General features: G+C 35.8%; 1 protein-coding gene across 5 annotated transcripts in view; it reads left to right on the forward strand.

Annotated features, from left to right (window-relative positions):
- Positions 1–16,375, forward strand: part of insyn2ab (inhibitory synaptic factor 2Ab) — a 206,962-nt gene extending 190,587 nt beyond the window's left edge. For 3 of the 5 annotated variants that reach the window (XM_073928639.1, XM_009293154.5, XM_073928638.1), the window contains 2 exons: positions 9,539–10,011; positions 10,099–16,375. In XM_073928639.1, coding sequence (XP_073784740.1) covers positions 9,539–9,722 — 184 coding nt within the window. In that variant the 3' untranslated portion in view covers positions 9,723–10,011; positions 10,099–16,375. The remainder of the gene's footprint in view (positions 1–9,538; positions 10,012–10,098) is intronic. The other 2 variants (XM_073928640.1, XM_073928637.1) reach the window with 1 other exon arrangement.
- Positions 16,376–23,991: the final 7,616 nt, after the last annotated feature.

Below are 23,991 nucleotides of genomic sequence, written 5' to 3' on the forward strand. Positions count from 1 at the left end.
CACTAAAGCGTAAAAATACCAAATTATGTTTGCAGATGTTAAAGAAACATGCTAAGTGAACATTCTTGTTTTTCTGAAAAACTACGTTACAGTTAGAAATTCCACTTTGAAAATGTCCATTACGTGCCCGAAACACGTCTTTGTTTGGTTGTTCTGAATCGTCCACTGCCTGTTATTTAATTATATTTCAGCACCCCATGTTGCCTTGATGGAAAGTTGCGTATTTCATTCAGTCAGTCAGAAAGGCTCTCAAAGTATGTGCCCATGACTGAAATGCAACCTCTGGTGAACAGTAACTGAACCTGCGTCTCATTGCGGAGGCTGAGTTCCACATGAGGGGATTATTACTTAGCAAATAATATAAATATTACAAACGTAAACATTAGATGAATAGGTTACATTGTAACCTCGTGTGCTAACAACGCGCTAGGTGACGAGATTTGCAGTGATAAGCAATTTGGCTGTTTGCACCAGACGAAATCACGATAGAAATTTAAATACAACCATTCAGAAGCACTGAATATGCACTCACTCAAGAAATGGTAAGAATTATTATCTAATTAATACACAAACCTCTTTAATATTATTAAAGGTAAATGCTGAATCACTGATATGGGTTGGTTTTGAGTCACAGCTCTGTTTATAAACGGTTTATTTTAGTTTTAAGATCTGCTGCTGCTTTCAGTAGTATAGCAATAAATGTCACATAAAATGCCATTCAAACTCACATTGTTCATTGATCATTGTCAGTTTTTCCTGTTGTTCAGCTCCAAGAAATAGAAGCCGTTTCTAAAATATAAGTTCCAGGTGTTGGTAATGACAAAAACTAATTTTAATATGGAAAATATTGCTTCTATCATTTGCAGTTGCTTTTATTTAGAGCACGATTTAAATGAGCCTTAAAGCCTTTAGGTTTGATAGTCAGGCTTGCTCCTGTGGGTCCTTAATCTGGCAACCTACGCTTGCATTTGTTTTGATCCGGGAATGCAATAGCTAGTTCAACTACTGTGTGTCAAACTTACATACTGCACCTTTAACTTTCACAAATGTAATAAATATTGACCTTTGTTCTATTCACATGTATGCAATTTTGTTATGTTTTCAATACTAAATGAATTGTGTGAATCAGATGTGTCTGGGCTCAAGTTTATTATAGCTCATGTTTTTAAATGTTTAAAAAGGCCAGTAAAAATGAACATATGTACGTTAGTTTAATCTTTGCAAAACCTTTATCTAAAGCTAGAATCAATGAACATTTATTTAGATATTTAACACATTAAATGTAAGCATAAGGGTTTTGTTTACACTAACCAAAAAAAATAAAAAATAAAAAATCGTCACCTTAGAATTATAAGGTTCTATCTGACATTTTTGTTAAAATTGAGTAATTGACATTCTTATTATTTGACAAATTATTTACATTATGGGATGTATTTTATAGGTTGTTTACATTTTAAGATTTTTTTTTAAAACAACAACTGTTACACACATACTGTTTGCTATGGAATGCAAAAACCTTAAAGCTCAATATCTCAAAATCATTCAGAACGCAGATAAAACCTTATAATTCCAAGGTAACGAAATAGCATTACTTCTGCTGTTCTATAGGTGCTAATTATTGAGAGTTTATTTGGATTTAATTCAGCCTGTCTACTGTTTTTTCTTTTTATTAGGATGTGACATGTAACATTATTTCACAAAGCTAAACTTGAATAATTTAGTTTTGACTTGTTATGTTGTAACTATACTAACCAATGTAATATTTAAAAATAATTTTGTTGACATGCTTGCAAGGTTTAAAAAAACTTTATTTACTAATAATTTTCATTTAATTTTACTTTGTTGACCCAAATATTATATAAGATTTGTTTAGTGATTAATTTTCCCAAACCCCTTCACTAATCTGCAGTAACTGCTCTGATGGTCTGTTGTGATTGGTCTACTTTGTGCAGCATATCACCATTTCTGATTTACCCTATATGTGAAACAGCTTGGGATCCATTTGGAGAACAACTCGTTTTATTTAGGTTGACACTTTTTAGAGACAATGATTTTTTTTAATTTAAAACTCTGCAGTTTTTTTTTATTCACACACAGCTGTATTACACACCCCAGCAGGCACAGGACATCAACATGACGTCATATTGACATTGTACCCCAACGTCGTGGAGACGTTAAATTTTGTTTGGAAATAAGAATCCAACATCAGGCCGACATCAATGTCAAATGTCCTACCTAAAATCAACCTAATATTAACGTCTACTCATGTTACACCTTGACGTTGTGTGGACATTACCACTATGACATCTATCAGACGTTGGATTTTAGTCCCTTTCCAACACAACCTAAAATCAACCAAATATCAACTTAATTTTACATCGTTATTAGACCTTAAAATAATTGTCCTTAGATGCTGGCTAGACATTGAATTTTGATCACCTGATGTCACAACCTAAATCTAACCTAGTTTTAACATTCTTTGATGTTCTGTGCCTGCTGGGACTGCATGAAAGTTAATTAAAATGAACAATAATACACTGAAAAAAATGCTCAATGATGATTCCTTGAATTTGCTAAACTTTTTTTAAGTTAAGAGGTTGTAAACAATTAATTTATGCTGAATTAAAAACAAACAAATGTTGAAAATACTAAATTTAATTTTAAATTAACACATAAAATGTTTGCAACATACATTTACTTTTTCAGTGTAGAGACAATTAGAAAAAAAATCATTCTAAATCAGAATTAGCCAATTTGCTTGCATAAAAAATCTGCAATCACAATCAGATATATATAAAAAAAGAAGATTGATACATTGGTAAAGCAGTCACTTGAGTAAAGCTCTCAGAAATGATCCATCTGATCTTTCGCACCAGCTTCTGCACACTTGGATAAAAACCTTAAGGCCTCCTTCTGAAATAAATTGCGATCTTGACTCGTACTGGAACATATTATTTGACATTGTTGTGTCCATGATTGAGCCTTTCTTTTAATACAGCCTCTCATTGACTGAACCTATTACAGTTTGTCCCTGCGGTAAAGTGCTTAAACATAATGTTTGTGCTATCTGACACTGTCATTGACTGAAGTTCAGAGCTGAACCTTTGTGTACAGTACCTGTATAAAGGATAATGTTAAGTCTTACTGTGATTAAATATTTAGCTCCCTTTGAGTGTGACCATATGTGTGTGTGTGTGTGTGTGTGTGTGTGTGTGTGTGTGTGTGTGTGTGTGTGTTATGTTTCTGAATTACAGAAATGCAGTGAAGCAAATAATTGAGCAAGAACCCAGGCCACTTATATATGATGTTAACAATTGCGAGTTATTTTAACATCCACCTTTTCCTACCCACGGCGGTTTATTAAAATTCTATTTGAAATTAAGTTTTAGTGAACCCACTGAAACATAATGTAAAAAGATTGTTCATGCAAAAATTACAATTCATTTACTTTTCCTCATGTAGTTCCTAATCAATATGACTAGCTTTGCTTAAAACGTAAGTAGATGTTTTGCAAAATTTACAGTCTGCTGTTTGAAAATACCATCATGGGGAGTTTTTGTGTTTCCTTTAAGAAACTTTAAAATTATTTCCCTGTTTAGACAAAGTGTTAATGTGATTTTACAAAACATATCGACTTGATGATATATTATATTTATATGTTATATAATATATTATGTTATATTATATTATATTGTTATAATAGTCATACTGTCTTGGGAAACTAGCATAACAACTCTTACTTGTTGTTACCTGCATTACTCCCCAACTGGTTTATATATATATACCAATGTAGATCTGACACATACTCCAATCTGGAATCTTGGGGTCGTCACAACATTCTTTTTTTTATTTATTTATTTATTTATTTATTTATTTATTTATTTATTTATTTATTTATTTATTTTAACATAACAGAATAAAAACAAGAAAATATAATAGAATAGAACAGAACAGAATAAAATAGGGTAGAAAAAAAGCAGAACATGTTAGACTAGAATAGAATAGAATAGAATAGAATAGAATAGAATAGAATAGAATAGAATAGAATATGTGCAATATGATGAATAACTGGTAATATACATTTTTCATCAAGATTTTTCACTGCTTTTCCTCTAGTAGATGTTTGTCAAAATAAATTGATTACAATTGCTTGGAATATGAAACAGCAGATAAACAGCATTTGTTGTTGTTCAAGCCCATCTGGGACCACAGAAAATATTTTTTAGGATTGATAACCTTGAGGCATCATGTCCGTTCTGAGCCAGGTTTGCAGATCCTGCTATTGTTTGCGGTTCATTGTTCACTAGCCACCCATATGTTTTCCAGCCTTCTGTTAGTCGCGTATGCAATGTATCTGCTCACGTTTGTCCCATGATTAATTGCTGAGTGTAGTTTAGCTCATCCTGGAACGGGAAACGCTGCTGCTTATTTCTTTTTCACCCTCCGAGTGTCTGCTGAGAATCGCTGAGCTTTCACAACTTCTGTAAATAGACAAACCAAACACTGCAGCTGCTAAATATATCATGCCAGAGAAGTTTTTTCTGATCATTTGTGAAAATCCAGGCCAGACTTGAAAATGAGATGCAGATCACTTTGTCTCCACGGGTCCTAGTCTGGTTTTTGTTGAGTTTGATATGCATGTAGTGGGAGAAGTCTTTGGTTTAGGGTTTGTTTGTGCGGATATGTGATAAAGCTGTATTGGATTTTCAAAGGCTGTTATGAACTGAACGATTAATGTCTGTGTTCTGCTGTAACAGTTGTTAATGAAACAAAATGTAAAATCTTTAATTTTTTTGGGATAGTTAACTTCTAGATTTTAATTTGTTGTTACATGTACATTAAAGATGTTACTAGCTGGAAATGTGGTCTTTGGTTATTCATAAAATAAAAGTCAAGTATTGGCACTTTAAATATCTATGCCATTTGATGATACATGGCAGCCTTAAGAAGCGAAACAAACACACTGTGCAAAAATCTGGACATGCTTTATGATATTATTATCCTTAATCCACAGTCTTGGCAAACAATACTGATAGTGGTCATACGTAACCAACGACATTGCTGTTATTAGCAATCTAACTGTTATTTATTGTTACATTATTGTAGTGGGTTTGGGATCTTTAATTTGATTGTGAATCTGTTATGTACGTTTGTTGCTGTTTTTTTTTTAATAAATTATAAATTTTTTTACTGTAAAAAAAGTTGTTTTTACATGCATGTTTTTATGCATTGTAATTTTGTGGCTGTTTAAAGTGTCAGTTCAGACACCAGCTAAGTTGCCATGCCATTTTAAAAGTCTCGATTTGGCATTGTTATCATAAAAAAAAGAACTACTGATACCAAACTTTTATTGTAAACAATGTTCAGATTCTTGCACAGATGTATCGTTAGGAGTCATATGTATTAGTCTTGTTTGTCTCCAAGTGTTTTGTTGACACTTGCTGACACAGGCCCAATCCCAATTCTATTATTTTACCCCTTCCCATTGGCCCTTGAAACAGAGTGTGAAGGGGAAGGGCTTAAAATTTTACCCCTATAAGAAATGGGACAGCACTACAACACCTGCACACGTCACCATATATCATAGTGATCTATTACTTCATATAAGATCCATTATCGCGACTGCTGTAGTTACTCCAGTAGAATTATTTTTGGTATTTATTTTCAAGAAATCATTGAAAGCAGTGATGTCATGTTATCATAATGATATAATGTTGCAGCAAGCTCACAACTGTGTATTTACACCTTGGCCATATTCATCAAAACACATGAAAACAACATTATACAAGACACTGTAAAAAGCTCATTCCCAGCCACTAGACTTTTCTGACAGAGTATTTGATTGTCATTGCGTTATCTGATGTGATATTATGTTGTGGGTCTATACAAGAGTTATCATTATGGATTATGGATAACAAAATTAATGTTGTTTTAATCATTTACTGAAGGGTATAATTTGGGGTTGGGCCTTAAAGTGCCTTTTGCCATTGGCTTAATTATATGAATCAAGGACCACAGTTTTAGCTACTAACAAAAACAACACAGACTCATTGTGAATACGCCCCCTGTCTACATTTCTGGAGAGCACAAATTATATAGCAAGATGTACACCTGGGTGCATCTCGTCTTTTAAACAAATGATTTAAGGTGGTTTCTGCATTGCTTCTATTCATTTTTGCGCTACCAGCTGGACAGTTTTTCAACTGTTACCAGTTTCCCCAGTGGTTTGCTGCGTACGTCGGTAGACTTGAAACGCAGCGAGGAGTTGACTGCAATAACGGGGCAAATAATGGTTCCAGAAAGCAGATAAAACAAAAGGCAAAAATAAAATAAACAATTAAATAACAGGGTGAGAATGTGGTAAGATAACATGAGGGCTTTTCTTTTTCTGGATTGCTTTTGAAAATGCTGTTGGTTGGGTTTAGGGAAGGTGATGAGCGGGTCAATTGGTGCTTTTGAAAACCCTTTTGGTTGAGTTTAGGGAAGAGGTTGGGTCGGGGGATCAGTCATTCAGTAAGTCCGTTGACAGCAGCCTCTAGTGGATTTACACAAGAAGAGCAAAGAGAAATTTTATGTCTGAATAAGTGCACACAGTGGCCTCTGGTGGATTCATAAAAAAACATACCTCCTGGGATGTATTTTGCACTCTTTAGAACTGTAAACAGAGCTACATATCCATAATTAGAAAATTTAGCCTAAATCACATATATTCACTTTGACGATGAGTATTTTACTAGCAACATTTTCATTTTTGTGTGAGCTATTCTTTTAATAGATTAACAGGCATGTAACTGTCTGGTGCTGGAGCTTTTGTTTGCAGGTAATCATTAAAATCAGAAAACTCTACATTGGTTTAGAGTGGTGTCAGGAGTACAATTTAAACAAGGACATTGATCAAAATGTTTTTCATTGAGTGCAGATAAAGGATAAAATGACAGCTTGACTGTCGAATATAAAGCACTCTTTAGTGAAAACCAAACAGTATAAGCATGTAGATAAACAGAATTGACTTCTGTCCTGCAATTTGGTTGGAGAGCTCTCTGTTTTTGCGCAAATCTTTTATAAATGGATGTAATTGATGTGTCAAACAACATTGATTTCCAATGTGCTCATTTGTAGGGCAGGGAAGTGAAAAAAAGGAATGGGCTCAGTTGAGAGGGAGCTGTACTGATAGCCAGTGTGTGATTGGTGTGCCTATGTTTGTTCTTTACACTGATGAGTCAGACGCTGCTTTGTGAATGATTTCATTTAGATCAGATTAAAGCTGCCTCTGATGGTTAATCTGAGAGTTGAGCCTCTGCAATCATCAGGAATCATCTGATTGTCATGGGATTATGACTTTAGAGGGAGGACTAGCTCAGACGGCTGTGCGAGGACAGTCAAACGCACACACTGTGAGACTGAGCTAAACAGCTTAGTCATGATGTTAGAGGTCAGGGACGAGGTGCTTTACGCTTAAAACATTTGCTAAGGCTGGCAAAACTCGAATGCATGAACTTTTTCCTCTGTGTTTACGTGATAAAAATGCAGGATTCTAAATGATAAATGATGCAGCGATATTGTGTATACTATTGTCTTTTAAAACAACAGCTATTGCACCACCTAATGTAGTTTGAGCCTTTTTTAGGCCATAATGAAGTTTCGTTTTTTAAATATGTGGTTTATTTATAAGGATTGCATCTGTATTAAAATGTTTGTCGATGATTTTGAAGATAGGACATTGGGTTAATCAACAGCCATTCAGTTCCTCAGAGCAACCTTCTGACAGACTCTTATTCTGGAGACTGATGCGTGTCTCTAATTCAATGTGAAATATAATTACTTTTGGGTACATCTATATTTAGTTTCAATTATCTGTTATTTGCTCAGGCGCAAACAAATCTGACTGCAATGTAGATATTTACAGCTTTATACTACTTTCTTTTAGAATTAATTTTTATAGGGTTATTGTTGGTGAAATCATGAATGTGGTAGATACAGGCTGCTCTATATAGATTGATGTTTTATGCCATGAACGTTGTAATCTTGAGCTGTAAGATCCTGTTTTGTCATAACTAATATAATATAACTATTTTGTTATTATTTTATTATTTGAATGGTATCAAAACAACTGATTATGATTCCAAAAATTAAAGAGCCCCTGTTATGCATTAATAAAGGTCATATTTTGGTTTTGAAGGTCTCCAACAACAGTCTGATATGCATGCATGGTTAAAAAACACTGTCATTGTCTTATAATTTGAATTTATTTTGACCTAATTATCCCAGTGACTCTCATATGATTCGTACAGCGATTAATTTAATCCCAACCCCCTCCTTTGCACAATGTTGCGATTGATCAATTGCATGAGACTGAGAGAATCGCCCACCATGGCTTATCAACAATTTTGAAGTAGTCAGAGTGCAGAGTGTATGTGTGAGCCCAATGCAGGAGTGCATTAAAGCAATGCAGTTAACCACCAGCATATTGCTGGTGTATATTGCACGTGTGTAGAAACAGCTAACGATGGCCATAGTATTGGCAAATGGCAGTGGATTGTGAGCTCATAAACGCATTTGAATCTGTAAACGAAATGGGGCGCGTTGCGTTTTCAATGTTTTTTTAGACGCGATATGAGAATATAGAGTTTACCAGATACAGTACAAGCTGTTTGGAGCAGTTACAAGTAACAAAACACAATTAAATATATAATTTGCAAGCTAGAGAAAACAAAGAGGCAACCATTTTAATCGCACTTAAGTAACTTACACTTGTGAAATGGAGGAAGGAACCGATCCATGAACTGTGTTCTGTAAAGCTCTGACAAAGTCCCATACATCAATATAGTCTTTTCTGATCCTTCCTTTAACAAATGGTCAACAAATCCCCTATTGTAAGCGTGTGGATTGATTTAAAAAAGTTACGGGACCACAGCACAAGGCTGGGCATGCAATGCTGAGGTATTTTTTGCAAAAACCACTGGCTCTTCACAGCCTCATCTTTGGGTAGGGAAAATAACACTAACTTTCCCCTCACACTTCAGAGCACAGCATCTTCGCGACATGATTCAACTAGGATCTACCACAGTGTTTGGGGGCGGGGGGTTTAATTTTCCTGCGTCTGTGCGTGCAACAAATAGGTGGGGCTTGAGATCCATATCGATATCGATTTATTTGAACCACTCTGAGTCAACTGTTTTATAGATGAATCAATTTTTTTTTAACACGGTGCACTTTCAAATTTAAGTCTTAGCTGTATATTTCAGTTCACTTAGAGCTTTGTTACACACTGCATGGAAGGTCATTTTCAAAAACTCGTAATAGGGGCTTTTTGATAAAATTATTATATTTTGATGAAATTCTAAAAGCATTTTAAAATGCTCATTTGTAATATTGCTTATAAAGTGAGCCAGCATGACAGGGAAAATAATTTTGAAAAGCAAAGGGAGTCAATGAATTGATTCATGTCGATTTAATTTGACCAATTTATATCCCTATTTTGTTCCTAATACGATTTTGTAGTTAATTAACTCAAATTATTTTTTCTTTTCTCTTTTAGTGTGGAACTAGATTTTAAACTTCAAGAGGACAAACTTCAGCCCTTAATGAAGAGACTGTGTCCATTAGAAGAGCCGTTGTACCCCTCTCTGCCTTACGCACATGAGGTGTTCACCTCGACACCCAAGCGCAAGTCCAAGACTGAGTCCAAGAAACACGCTCGGTGGAAACTCTGGTTTCTCTAAACCGTGGATTCAGCATCCAGAAACCATCAGGCAACCAAAACAAGCAAATTCTACTGGAATTCTGCTTCACTCAATGGATAAACATGGAAAAATGCTCCCTTTTAGCCAGCGTTTTGGAACATGTGCCACTGGATCCACCGAGCGACTGGAATTTATTAAGGAATAACAGTTGTTTTCTAATCATGACCCTCTGATAAACCCTCTGAGTTTGGGAACTGCTGAATTCACCCGATCTCATGTTTTCCAAAAGGATTACACAATGATCCTTAGGTTTAGACACGTTAGCAAGGTAAGAGATGCTTGTTGATGCAGTGTGTTTGTGTGTCTGTGCTTCCAATGTTTAACTCCTTTTCACATTTATCCTGTTTTACTTTAGGGACCCTGCAGAGGTGTCAAGAAACTTCAAAGCTTAATGCTATTTTGCCACAAAACTACTTTGGAGCCGTACATCAAAGACATCTAATCAGCAAAGCACAAACTTTTGAGAATTATAAATTAGATTATATAGCTGAAATTTTACTTCTTCCTTTCTCTCTTTTTCTTTCTTTCTCTTTCTTTCTAAACTTTCACTTCTTTAATTTTAAATGAAAATGATCAGTCTATGAGAGAACAAATTCAATTAAACATTTTGAGTAAATGCAGAATCAGTTGACTGCATGCACTAGTAATCATTGGTTTTGTAGAGATATTTTTTCTTGGAAAATGTTGTGGATGCACAATTAGTATGTCAGAACTTGTTAGGCTGTGAATGTGTGAGTGCAAATGGGTTTACACAGTTGGTGTTCTAAAAAAGGATTCATAATGTATGAAAACACAAACTTTCAGTTTTTTTCTTTCAGTTTTTGCAGATTTCTTCAGCAGAGATATTGGAATATTAACATTTCTTTGATAAGAAAAACATTCACAGAAATAAATATGAGAATATGACACCGTATTCACAGCATAAACATGAACCCTAGGTCACTTTTTCAGTAGATGTGTTTTTAAAGATGCGTGATAATGTGACTGAATTGGCTGGAGATTACTTCTAGACAATATATACCATGATGGAAAAAGTATGAGAACACCTTTAATCTGTTTAGATGTTTCGTGTTATTTGGTGGAAAGTGCACAACTTCAGAACACAACACAGCAGATATAGGCTCTGGCCTATAACACACACCACTCTGTTCAAGCTGACATGTCATTTGTTCAATTAAATTTTAATATGATGGCGGTCAATCACTGAAATCTTGTGCTTGTTTACCCACCTGAAGCAAAGTTATGAAACAATCACAACACAAACTGGTGAGTATAATCATGCAGGTAACACATAGAGGGCTATGTATATACAAACTTAGCATTTATTTAGCTTTAAACTATATTTGTATTAGATATTCCAAATCAGACTCATGAAAAATATCTGCCTTTGGTGACATTTTTGCAAAATAAATAAATAAACAATCGGTTCTTGTATGAATTTTCAATGTGAAATGACTAATGAGTGGCGCTATGAGTTTTCTACTTTTTGTTGGTTTATGCATGTGCTCTAAGTTGTCGAGTCAGGAACCAAATGATGGATGAGTGTTGGTAAAATATAATGAGTGGTACTTAAAGTAGCATCAAATATAGTACACTAAACCTTACACTACAACTATCCAACAGCATTGAAGGATTCACAAAACTCAAAACCTAAGCCTTCTGCATCTTTAATGAATCTTTATGTACATACAGAAATGCAGTAAGTGATTCAAAAAGGGTTTGAAATTAACACCTGGCAATTGCTGGAGAATATTGACCGTGGTGGGTAATGCGTATTTACACTCCAGCCAGTTTGGCCGTAAATGATGTTCTAGCACTTATGTGTAATCACTTTCAGTGCCTTCCCTAAAGGGAGCTTCAAACATTTGCAAAGCAAAGTCTAAAGAGGGTAGGCAAACTGATAGGAGTGACACATCTTTCAACGTAATAACATAGAAGAAGATCCATCAGGTTTTTTTATTATTATACTGGCTCTCACTGAGATAGATTTAGTGACAAAACTGATTGTGAGGGCATTGTAATTTTATTATCATGAAATTATATGCTGGGGTACTATAATTGTACTCATGACGCAATATTTTGAGGCACTTTACACCCTCGTTTTTCTTTTAGTTTAATGCAGGTTGGAAGGAGTGTGAAGCTCAGGTGTAAACGAAAAAATTAAAAACCACTACAGTTTTTTTTTTTCTAATCAGATCTGTATTTCGTAAATATTTGAACAGAATATCATACTCTTTTAATTGTTTTTGTGCAATCTAGAAACTATTCTTTAAATTGCATCATCGAATCCCTGTGAACCCAGAAATGCAACACAAGCTCATTCTGAATACGTAACCCTGTATACATTTCTGGGGAGCGCCAAATATGTCCCAGGAGGTTTTTTTTTCTTTTTTTGCAGTTTTTGTTTTCACAAATCCACCAGAGGCTGCTGTATAAGCTATTTTAGATCTCAAATTTCTCTTGCAAGTCCTATTAACGCCCGCTGTTCTCACGTAAATCCACCACAGGCTGCTGTCGACTGACTGACTGACTGACTAATCGACTGACCCACCCTCCTCCTTCCCTAAACCCAACCGATAGTGTTTTAAAAACCAACAATTGACCCGCCCACCCACTTCCTTTAACCCAACCGATGGTGTTTTAAAAAGCACCAATTGAACATACCGCCCCATAGCGCTTGTTTTAAAGACGAAATGCAGCCATACTTGCCTACCTCTGGATACATAATTTGCAATCTCCAGAAATGTATAGGGGAACATTTTCAGAATGGGCCTATGTTGCAGAATGTTGTGTCTGTTTATATTTTTTTATGCAGGTGCAGCATTAACACTGAGTTCAACTCAATTGGTTTGTAGCTCTGATTCAATTGTGTGATTTCCTCACGTGGACCGACAATATTATATTATTTGTTAGAAAATAATCTGACCAACCGATTGCCAATTGTAGTTTAATCACCTCTCCATTGCCCCTGTATACTGTACAACACAACAACACAGCTTAAATTCATCCAGATTCATCAAAAAGAGTCGTATAAGTCAACATTAGGCTCCAAATCAAACCTAAAATTTCAGTTTATGTACGGCCTTATCCACTCATGCATTTGCCCTTTGTGTGCAACTAGCTTTTTGGAGGACTTGAATGAGTTAAGCCAGGCTCACACTCTGCGATTTTACACTTCCTGACAAAAGTCTTGTCGTCGATCCCAGTTGTAAGAGAAACAAATAATAACTTGACTTCTAGTTCATCATTTGGAAAAGTGGCAGTAGGTACATTTTTCCTGTTGAACTATTGTGTCAGACCCTGCTGTACTAATTAAATGATTAAATTAAAGGCATGATCAAATTTTATTTTGGTAAAAAAAGCGTAATCTAGAGGCTTTTGGCTTTCATACAAGCCACTTTTGATACCAAATGATCAACTTTCTAGTTATATAACTTTCTAGTCAGTTATTATTTGTAGTTCCTAAAAGGTGAAACGTAGGCTAAGACTTTTGTTAGGTAGTGTATACAGAATAACCCTTCAAGATTGTAGCTTGTCAGACTGTACAAACATGATCCCCAAATAAGATATAAATTGTAACAATTTCAGACTGAACGACAACCAAGACACACCGTGACCAAACAGAGACAAATGCAAGACTCATCTGGAGTTTGACATCATCAATCCATGACTTGTTCATTAACACACATTCGGAAATGATACCTTACAGCTAACATAGACTTTGTTTGTAAGCTTTAAAATGATGCCTCCAAAGGCAGGAATACATCAAGGCTGGTTTCAACCCAAATCCTGCTTCACTCCCTCCCTCTGAAAATACCTTTTTTTCTGATCGATTTTCAAAGACATAGACAAAAAGCATAGATGTGTCGTTCACCGCTATTGGAATCCCTCAACTCTGTGCACTCTTTTCTGACAGCTTTTGTTGTTCGGTTAAAAAAATAGGCATCTCCAGAGTGTAAATATATATTTTGGACCAATGTTTTCCCCTTTTGATGGCATTCCTAGTAAGAAGTTAGTATTGTGGTAAGCATATATTCACTTGGTTTTCACAAAACTCTTTTCGTTTTGTGGTTTATGGTTAAATAGTTATGCTGTTTCAAAAATCTGTCTGAAAGTTTCATTAAAAAAGACACCTAGGCAACAAGTCAGCTGCCTAATGCTGCGTTCACACCAGATGCAGTGCTCGTGGATAAATCTCGCTATTCGCGCGTGAACATTTTGAGTTTTCTCGCTTCATTCGCGCATAAAACTCACTTCATAACGTACACGGATTCACACCATGGACGGGGCTTCTGTCTGCTCCATGATTCTAACTTCGTTGCTAAATGGCTAACATGGATTTTATTAAGAGATTAGCTGTGTTTATGTGCTTTTATGAAGGCTGAAAAACAGCGTCGATACGTTTGGAGCCGTGTCTGAGTCCACTAAATCCATTCAGAGGTGCACCAGCTCTGTGAGTTAATAAACACCTACAGAAACTATACCTGGATGATGGAGGCTTTCAGCGGAGCTTCTGATTGAGCCAAGCCCAGTTTGATGAACTGTTGTTGGTGTTGGCAGAAGGCTTTTCCCCTGGGACACCAACAACTGGCGCTACATCATAATCAAGTCACGACAAGACAAAGTGTGAAAATATGATTGCAATGGCCACTAATCAGCTGTCAGTGAATGTCAAACCAATAATCAAAGTTCATTAAATTAAGATTAGAATTATAAGAATCTTTTAGAATTCACAAAGTTTGTCTCACAACCAAATCATAGCAGAAATCCAGGTGTGATCTGGGCTTTAGTAACATTATAATGATACAAAGTTCTAGCAATTACTGATTTGGATTGACAAACTTCTCTTGCTTTGGCTAAAAGGGTTGTCCCTTTGGCCTTCATCTATTATCAGGTCAATTTTTTGGTGGCTCAGTGGTTTGCGCTGTCGCCTTACAGCAAGAAGGTCACTGGTTCAAGCCTCGGCAAGGCCAGTTGTCATTTCTGTGTGGAGTTTGCATGTTCTCCCTGTGTTCCCGTGGGTTTACTCCACGTGCTCTGGTTTCCCCCACAGTAAAAAGACATACGCTATAAATGAATTGCATAAACTAAATTGGTCGTAATGTAGGTTGCGACTGAATAAAACATATGCTGGAATCAACATAGGCTCATTCTGAAAACGTAGCCCTTTATACTGCACATTTCAGGAGATTGTGAATTCTGTATCCAGAATTCCGTCTTTATAATGAACGCTACGGGGTGGTATGACGCCTTTCCTTTTTGCTTACCAGCTGACTGCTTACCTCCGTATGGACGTTTTTCCCGCTGTTACCAGTTTGTCCAGTAGCTCACTATCTAGGTTAAGGCGCAGAGAGAAGTTGACCACAATGACGGGGTTCAAGTCTGGCAAAAAACAGTTCCAGGAAGTGGGCAAGACAAAAACAGAAGCCAAAAAATAACATAAACAAGTAAATGACAGGGTGAGAATGTGGTAAAATCTGAAAACGTAGTAAAAGTCAGGCGATGGCTTTTCTTTTAGTTGGATTACTTTTTAAAACTGCGAGTTGGGTTTAGAGAAGTAGGTGGCGGGTCAATCGGTGCTATTGAAAACACTGTTGGTTGGGTTTAGGGAAAGAGGAGCGTAGGTCAGTTGATCGGTTATTCAGTGAGTCAGTCAGTCAGTCTACAGCTGCCTCTGGTGAATGTAAGTGAGAACAGCAGGCGCGAGAGAAATTTGAGATCTCAAAAAGCAGTGGCCTCTGGTTCACAAAACAAAAACTCCTGACACGAATTTTGCAATGTTCATGAATGTATTTAGTGGTATGTTTTCAGAATGAGCCTGGGTTGGCTGGAATAGTTGGCGGTCCATTCCGCTGTAGCAAACTCTGAAATAGAAACTAAGCCAAAGGAAAATGAACATATAATGAACATAACATCTAAGCTATGACTTCAATATTAAAGTCATTTAGGATAATTTTGTTTTAACTTGAAGTCTTGACTTATCTGTAACAAAACATTTTGTAGCCAAATTGCCAGGTGAGTAAACAAGTTAATTTCAAACCCTTTATAGAAATAATAAAATGTACTATACGCTAAAGTATAATTAGGTGATAACATGGTATTGTGAAAGGAACTGTGCAGATGTTATAAGTTAAGACTATATTAATTAATATTTTGCTCTGTAATCATTATTAGCGTGAAAAGAAAAAAAAGGATTCTCATATTAATTTCTGCCAAATTTACATTGTGTATAGGTATATTGTCTGAGTTTTGCAAAAATGTTGGTAGAGGCCCATTTTTCCAATGAGTCTGAATGGAGATTAATTCACGAGTCTAATGTCTTGTCATTACCATGCCAAACACTGTATTTACAGTAGCTGTAGCCCAAGATCCTTCATAATTGCAGGATGTTTTCATAACTGTAGGTTATGTATTTGAAAGTAACGATAAGTTAAGAAAAAAACAAACAAACATCTTCAGTCACAACATCTTCTTGTTTAATTGGAGCACAGTACCTGCATAACGTATTCCTGTAGCATAACACAGATGCATTATTATACCTTGAGAAAGTGCAATTGATTTATATTGTGCAATATTACATTTGATACAATTTCTACTCACAGTGCATTTACAATAAAGAAACCAATGTGAAATATTGTGCCTCGGCTGTCCTGTTCCCAATGCCGTACCTTCGAGTAAGACCAAAGGAGCGCGGGCTGCTTTGGGATTCTTGCAAAGTGGATTGCGGTGGTGATACTCAATTCATGAAGATGATTGAATAGTGCTTTGAACAGGACTCAGCTGGAGGATGAGATGGTTGCAACGTTTCTCTCTAAAATTGATTGGCTTCAGCTTTGGCGCACACTCCACAGGCGAGCTCTGTGATTGGACGGCCTCCAGCTGAACACCTGCTGCCAAGAGACCGTCAGTCACTTTGACTCAAGGGCTTGAAATATTTCCTCTAACTCTTTCTGCAAACATAACTAACGTAAACAGAGCAAATGCAATTCTACTGACCCATTGGAGGGATGCGGCCGCAAATGAATCTCTCCAGACTTATTTTATGATCAAACAGCCTCATTTGAATTTTGATAACAGTTAGCGCATGGATGTTGTGTGACCAAAATGATGCTTTCTGCCCATGAAATCTTTCTGAACAGATTTGTAAAGGAGTCTTGCTAAGAAGCTTTTTGATAACAATTTTGTTTGGGGAACAGTTTTCAATATTAACTATTTAACTAGCAGAATATTATTAGAATATTGGCTATTTATTAGTACTGATTAAAGCCTTATCCTGCATTACCAAATTTAGATTCCATAATCCCATCACATATCTTAATTTAACAGTTTTACCTATTAACATGCAACAAGCTGGATGTTTGAGGCAAAAGCTGCAGTTAGTAATTATAGTGTGAACTTGTCCCAAAACTATACTGTGACTGATGTTTTAAAACAGAAACATGCAACTTAAAAATTAGGTCCAGTTACTTTCATAGTCTTGGAATGAATATTCTTTATTATTAAATTAAGGCAAACAGACACTTCCTAAAATTTTTATTTTCTTCCCCCATCCTCACAAAAACTATAACACTAAGGCTGTGGATTGTGATGGGGCAGAGAACTATTTTACCAGTGAACTGATAACAGGATCTCATTTCAAAGAGGTTTGTGCTGGGGATAAATCTTATACAGCATATGGGCCAGCTGTAATCTTCCCAATAGCTGCTCATGCTTTGAGCGCCTCGCGTGTCTGACAAAATCCATATTTTGCCACTGGCCTTTATGAAGAAAGATTTAGCGGTGAAACCTTTCCCTGCTTTGCTCCCATGACCTCAAATTAATAACTGTAGTCTGCCGAATAACTGTAAACCACAGAATGACAATATTTCATTGTGAAATAAACCAGGGCTTTTCAAGCTAATTAGGATCTTAAAAAATAGTTTAAACAAACATTTAAATAAATGTTTTACCTTTTAGAAGTGCCATGGGATTTTAATGACCACAGAGAGTCAGGATCTCAGTTTAACATTTAGTCCGAAAGACAGTGATCACTGACCGTATAGTCTCTACTTTACTGTACTGGGGCATTAGGACTCAGATTGAGTGCCTCCTGCTAGCCTCACTAACACCACTTCCAAAAGCAACCTATAGTTTTCCCATGTGAACCCTGCTTAGCTTCAGTGAGTAACCGGTCTTAGGCTGCAGGGTGGCATGGCTGTGGCTTTTGATAAAACCCAAACGCACATTGTACCAACCATAAGTAACTTTCTACAATAAGCATATCAATTTACACTAATACACAATACAATTCTAAAATTCTAATAAATCTAATAAAGACACAAGAACACTGAAGAACGCATATTGAGAAATAGCCTTTGACCGACTTAAGCAGGAAAAACAAGAGACTCGTCACAACGTAACAAGATTAATCAGATTTTTGTTCTGTTTTAGCGACATAATTAGAACTAAAAAATATATTTTTAGATAATATTCAAATAATTTGTCTCAGCAATCGAACAGTTACACCATTAAAGCCGATTATGTAGATTTGGAAAAAAAAAGGGAAAAAGTCCTTACAATGAACATGAAATGAAATGAAATGTAAATTAAATTAAATTAAATGAACATTTATTTAATTTTCTTTGGCTTAATCTTTTTATTCATCAGAGGGTCGCCACAGTGGAATGAACCTCCAACTTATCCAGCATATTGTTGGAATATCAAGCTAATTCCATGCGTTCAATAAAAAAAAGGTCAGTAGAGGGTTTTCTTCAATGTCAAAAATATGAAGTCACCTTGGAATTATAAGGTTCTATCTGCGTTCTGAAGGATTTTGAGATATTGAGCTTCAATGCTTTTGCATTAAATAGCAAACATTATGTGTGTAACATTTGTTTTTTTAAATAAAAAGTCTCAAATTATAAACAATTTATAAAACACATCCCATAATGTAAATAAGTTGTCATGTAATAAGAATATGTCAATAACTCAATTTTGACAAAAATGTCAGATAGAACCTTATAATTCTTAGGTGACGATTAGTCATTTATTAGATACAAATGAATCAGAATTCGAAGACAGAGCTCAGAGTTATGTTACCCCAAAGCAAAACAAGAATTACATTCAGGAGGTTAGCAATAAACTTACATTGCCCTGACTGCAGCATATATACACAACTGATATTAACAGGTGGAGTTTTGGTTTAACGTCACTTAGTCATTCTGCAGTCCTTTGGCTCCTGTACCCAAACATACTTCCTCTTTATGCAACCCTTCCCTGCATACCAGAACTGAACAGTCAAATGACTTCTTACAACTTCTACAAGCATTAAGCTTCTTGTTACATGTTTAGACTTCTTATTAGACAGAAGTCAAATCTGGAGCAAGTCCCCCGCACTATATTTATTCTTATTCTGCTATTTTCCTCTTGTCAGCAGTTCCTTCTAAGAGGTATAAAAACAGTACGAAAGAAGAAATATGATTGGGTAATATATGGTATCATACAAAAGAAAAAGATTGATTAATCGGTTGTTAGTCTAAACATTTTTTCTAATAAAAAATAAAGACACAAAAGTAATAATAAAAAAAACTATTTCCCCACAATTTGTTTTACACAGCAGATGCCCTTCCAGCTGCAATCCAATACTAGGAAAAAATTCCATACACACTCATTCCCACACATACACTAAGGCCAATTTAGTTTATTTAATTTACCTATAGCACAACTTTGGAATGTGGGGGGATTTTACCTGCATTGCTGTGGTCAAACAAAAATACACCATAAAAAAGGGATTGAGTTGGAAGATCACAAATAAACACAGTGTCACACACAGCAGGAAAAGGTTGAGCCATTAATATAGCGAGCAGCTCAAAGCACTTTCGTTAATAAATTAAGCTTTTGCATTAGGAGTAATTACAAAGAGAGGAGAGAGAATGATAGAGAAAACGAGAATGATAGAGAAAACGAGAGATTGAGAGAGAGAGAGAGAGAGAACATGAGCCAGTCAGCAAAAGCCGGATGGACTTGTCGACAACTGGTTTGGGCTAAATTTTAATCTCCATCCCGCACTGCTTTAAAAATTCAAGGTTTCCTAAGAGCTCATTAATAAATGATAGAGGACTTGAGCTTAGCGGGCTCTAAAAGTAAGCAGCCGGGGTTCGTGCCCCCAACCCTTCAAATGTTTATGAGGACACTCAGACTCAGCAGTGGACTTAACAAGGCCTTTAGAACTTCTGTGGCAACAGAAGGTTGAGGAGCTTTAATGGAAATTACAGTATAAGGTTAATGTGTGCAGAGCGCCTTGTAAAAATTGCCTACCTTGCACACCTGTCCAGATCTTCATATACTGTACACCATTAGGGAATGCTGCATTATCTTTTCAGGGTAACGTGATTAGTCTAAATGTGAGTAACCTGCTTTATAATGAGATACAGACCGATGTTAGGATCTGCTGTCATTGACTTTATTGAAGCAATTGCAGAGAAAGTTTACAGCTGGAAAGTACAACTTATTATGATTTGCTAGGGGATTTAAAAGGGTAGCCAACCAGTGCCTATAAGAAAGAGAACAAACAGATCTCTCAATATATTTATTTGTCTTAGACAGCAGTGAGATTAAATGGAGAGTATTATGGCTTTTTTATTCTTGCTGTTTACACACAGTTCCTGTGAGAAATAGAAAACACAGATTACTAAAATATCTAAATAAGGAGTATTGTTACTTTTTATTTTTTGTTTATGAGGGCATCTACCAGTCCTTTCATGACAATTTTGACTTTTGAAAACAAGTTCAAGAGTGAAAATTACAGAAAATTTGTTTCTATGTAAACTACAAAACACAATGGACAGTATTGTATGTCAACAATATTCATACAGCGGGGAAAATAAGTATTGAATGCATCATGTTTTTCCTTGGAATAAAATTTCTAAAGGAGCTGTTGATATGAAATTGAACCAAATTTTGGTAAAAACCCGAACAACACAAAGATAAAAATAAAACAAAACAGAAGAAAAATCAATAAATGTTGTTGTTATTGTGTAATAACAATAAAATAACACAAGGAGAAAATACTGAACTCTTGAAATATATTTATTACTTTATATAAAAAGCTGTAATGGCAGCTTAAAGACGTCTCTCATATGAAGAATGAAGTCACATGAATTGCTCAAGTGTGAGTTTTTTTTTTTTTTTACATACTCTCTATCTTGATGGTTCTGTGGGTCTTGTCTATCAAATCTGATCTTTATTTTGTATTTTCTATTGGATTCAAGCCAGGTGATTGCTTGATTTTTTTTCTCTGAAAGCATTTGAGAGCTTTCCTTGACTGTGTTTTGGATCATTGTCTTGCTGAAATGTCCATTCTAGTTTCATCGTCATCATCCTGATATGTAGATGTAATTTACAATGACGAATAACAGAGGGTTGCTGAATAACTTCTGAGAGATTTCAGCTGCTTCATGCTTTTCTTTCTTCATGTGTTCAATACTTTTCCCCTGCGTTATTTCTTTTTATCATGCATAACTTTGTAAAAATGCATAAATTTGTAAACTAATTAGTATTGTTTTCTATATGGATTTCTATTTGGAAAATTTCAAGTTGACAGCACCTTAAAAAAAATGGTTTCTGAGAAAAAAGTGACATCTAATGCAATGTAAGGTGCTCGATAGAGCTCATTTAACCAATGCCAATATAGCAAAAAAAAAAAAAGAAAGAAAATCTTGATAGAAGTAATGTCTGTCACCGCTGTAAGCTGTCTTCTGCTAACCATCTTCATATGTTCTGGAGTTGCCCTCAATTGACAAATTTCTGGCCCAGTGTTTTTGATACACTTAATAAAGCTGTTAACATAAATCTAGACCCTAACCCCTTGACAGCTCTTTGGTAATTCAGAGAGAGTTGATTGACTGCTGCATCTCGCCAGGTTATTGCTTTTCCTACTCTTTTAGCTAGACGAGCCATTCTTATCTAATGCAAACAGGTAATCCCTCCATCACATGGCATGTGGATCTGAGAAATCTTTAGCTGCATAACACTTGGGAAGTTAAAACGTTTACTTACAGGATCTCTAAGATCTTTTTACAAGAATCCTGTTTTAGACTATATTAAAGGCTTACCCTGTTCAGTTGATATCAGGATCTATTACACAGTAAATAATTAGAAAGAGGAAATATCGACTCCTTAACTAAAACCTTTCTTTCTTTCTTTTTTTTTTACTCTTTTATTGTAAACTTGCTCAATTATGATTTGTTTCTTAATTTTTTTTTTTTAATTTTTAATTAATTATTATTTTTTTTCTCGCAATGGATATGTTCGTTTATAATTCATAAATTTGATTTATTTTATTTTGAAAGAATATTGGGAAAATAAAAAGGTAAGACTATCTAAATTTTTTCCTATGTTGTATACTACTATGCATGGTCTTGTTAAACACCAACAAAAAAACAAAACAAAAAACAAAACAAAACAAAAATGGTGACGTGTTCAATACCCATTTTCCCCACTTTTTAGAAGATCTTATCTACCAGTCCAAAAAAACACACCTTTGCATTACATGGCTCTGCTTTATATAGTTAGTTAGCCAGTGTAAATATAAATCCAATTTTCTTGAGTCTAATTTCTTCAGTCTTAGACGTTTAATGCTACAATACATCCTTATGTATTAAAATGCAAGACACAGCAGAATGTAACAGAACATTACGTCACTGAGTACCAAGATGCATTTAAAAAAATGTGAAATGCAGGGCAGGATAATGGAAAGAACAGGAAGGTCTAGACACGCATAATTTACCAGTTGAACTTATTTTCATTTCTGAGCCACATTTTTTTTTATTTTTGCGACATGCTCTACGTGCAGTGATCATACCGTGATCCATGTAAGGCACAGAAAAATAATAGAAAATGCAGCAGAATGCATATCCCATTCTGATTGAACAGCACAGTCAAATTGATTCTAAAAGGAAACATTACTGAGAAAGCCGTTGGAAGAGCAACCTCAGAGCAACACAATATTTCCTCCGAGTTGGAAAATTAGATCACATTTTGATTGAAATGCAAAGCAAACATAGGACATCTTTGTGTATGTCCAAAAAGAGAGAGTTGCGTGTGTCTGCTGCTTTGTAAGGAGAGTTAATCACTGGGAGAATGAAAGTGCGAATGTGAGAGACATAATAGGACACTATAGACTAATGCACTGAAGTGTTGAATCAGAGCAGCAGTTAAACAGAGTCGTTCTAATAACTCAATTCTCACATATGAGACTTGCTCTGTTGTGTCAGAAAGAAAATGTGATAATATGGGCCTGAAACTGTAACACCACAAAGGAAAAGAGTGAAGGGGGAAAAATATGACGGGTTAAGGTCATGAGAGAGTGCGATGAACATAACACTGATGTTTATACTGCCATTCGTCCTCCCATCTGACCCTAACTGTGTTTATTTACAGTAAGCCACTAACAGCTTGGTTTTTGCTTTCAAACTCGTAATAGCCTCTGAAAGTCTCCGTAGACATTAAAGCCTGTACAATTTCACGCCGCCGTGCTCCGCAAGTGCTAGAAACCAGGGGTCAGGAGACTTCGGTTCGATTTAGAGCTTTAGAATTGGTCCCGCAAACACTGACAGAAGAAATGACCTAAAGTTTCGAGCTGAACTTCATAGAAGGATCATACCGGTCTAAAGGCCCAGAGCGCAGGTCTAAGCCTGGAAGATAAAGCATGAATAATATATGGCACCAATCTGCAGGGGGAAAAAAAGCACAGCTCCTATCGTCCTCTCTCTTGGCTCAGTGCAAAGAAGGTCTCCTGCCTTGCTACCAGAAGTGAATCTCATCCAAAAAGTCCTCCAGAGCAAAGCCTCACTGAGCACATGCTAACCCGGAAATGACCATTTTGGAGGTGGATGAATGAATTACAATGTCCAACTGAGTGTCTAATCATCACAGGTGCAAAAGCCAGGTGTTAACCAGGTGCTCCATCTGTTCCACCATTAAAGCTGTGGTCACACTAGAGTTTGAGCTTGCGGATTTCTGTCATATGGCACTGTGAAAAGGGGCGGGATTAAACAAGATGATTAGATATTTAAAGAAGCGAGCGATCGGTGTATGCTTTAAATTTCTGTCTAGAGAGGTCATGTTTTGATCCTCAGTTGGTCTCACGCAGTTGATGTAATTTCACAGGTCAGAGTTCACCAAGCTTGAACTTTGCAATGCAGTCAACTGCGAAACTCAACGCACAAACTGGCGTTTCCAGTCTGATGCATTCGCTTGAGTATGAAAG

The sequence above is a fragment of the Danio rerio genome, chromosome 17 (genome assembly GCF_049306965.1).
Source record: "Danio rerio strain Tuebingen ecotype United States chromosome 17, GRCz12tu, whole genome shotgun sequence".
Classification (NCBI taxonomy): domain Eukaryota; kingdom Metazoa; phylum Chordata; class Actinopteri; order Cypriniformes; family Danionidae; genus Danio; species Danio rerio.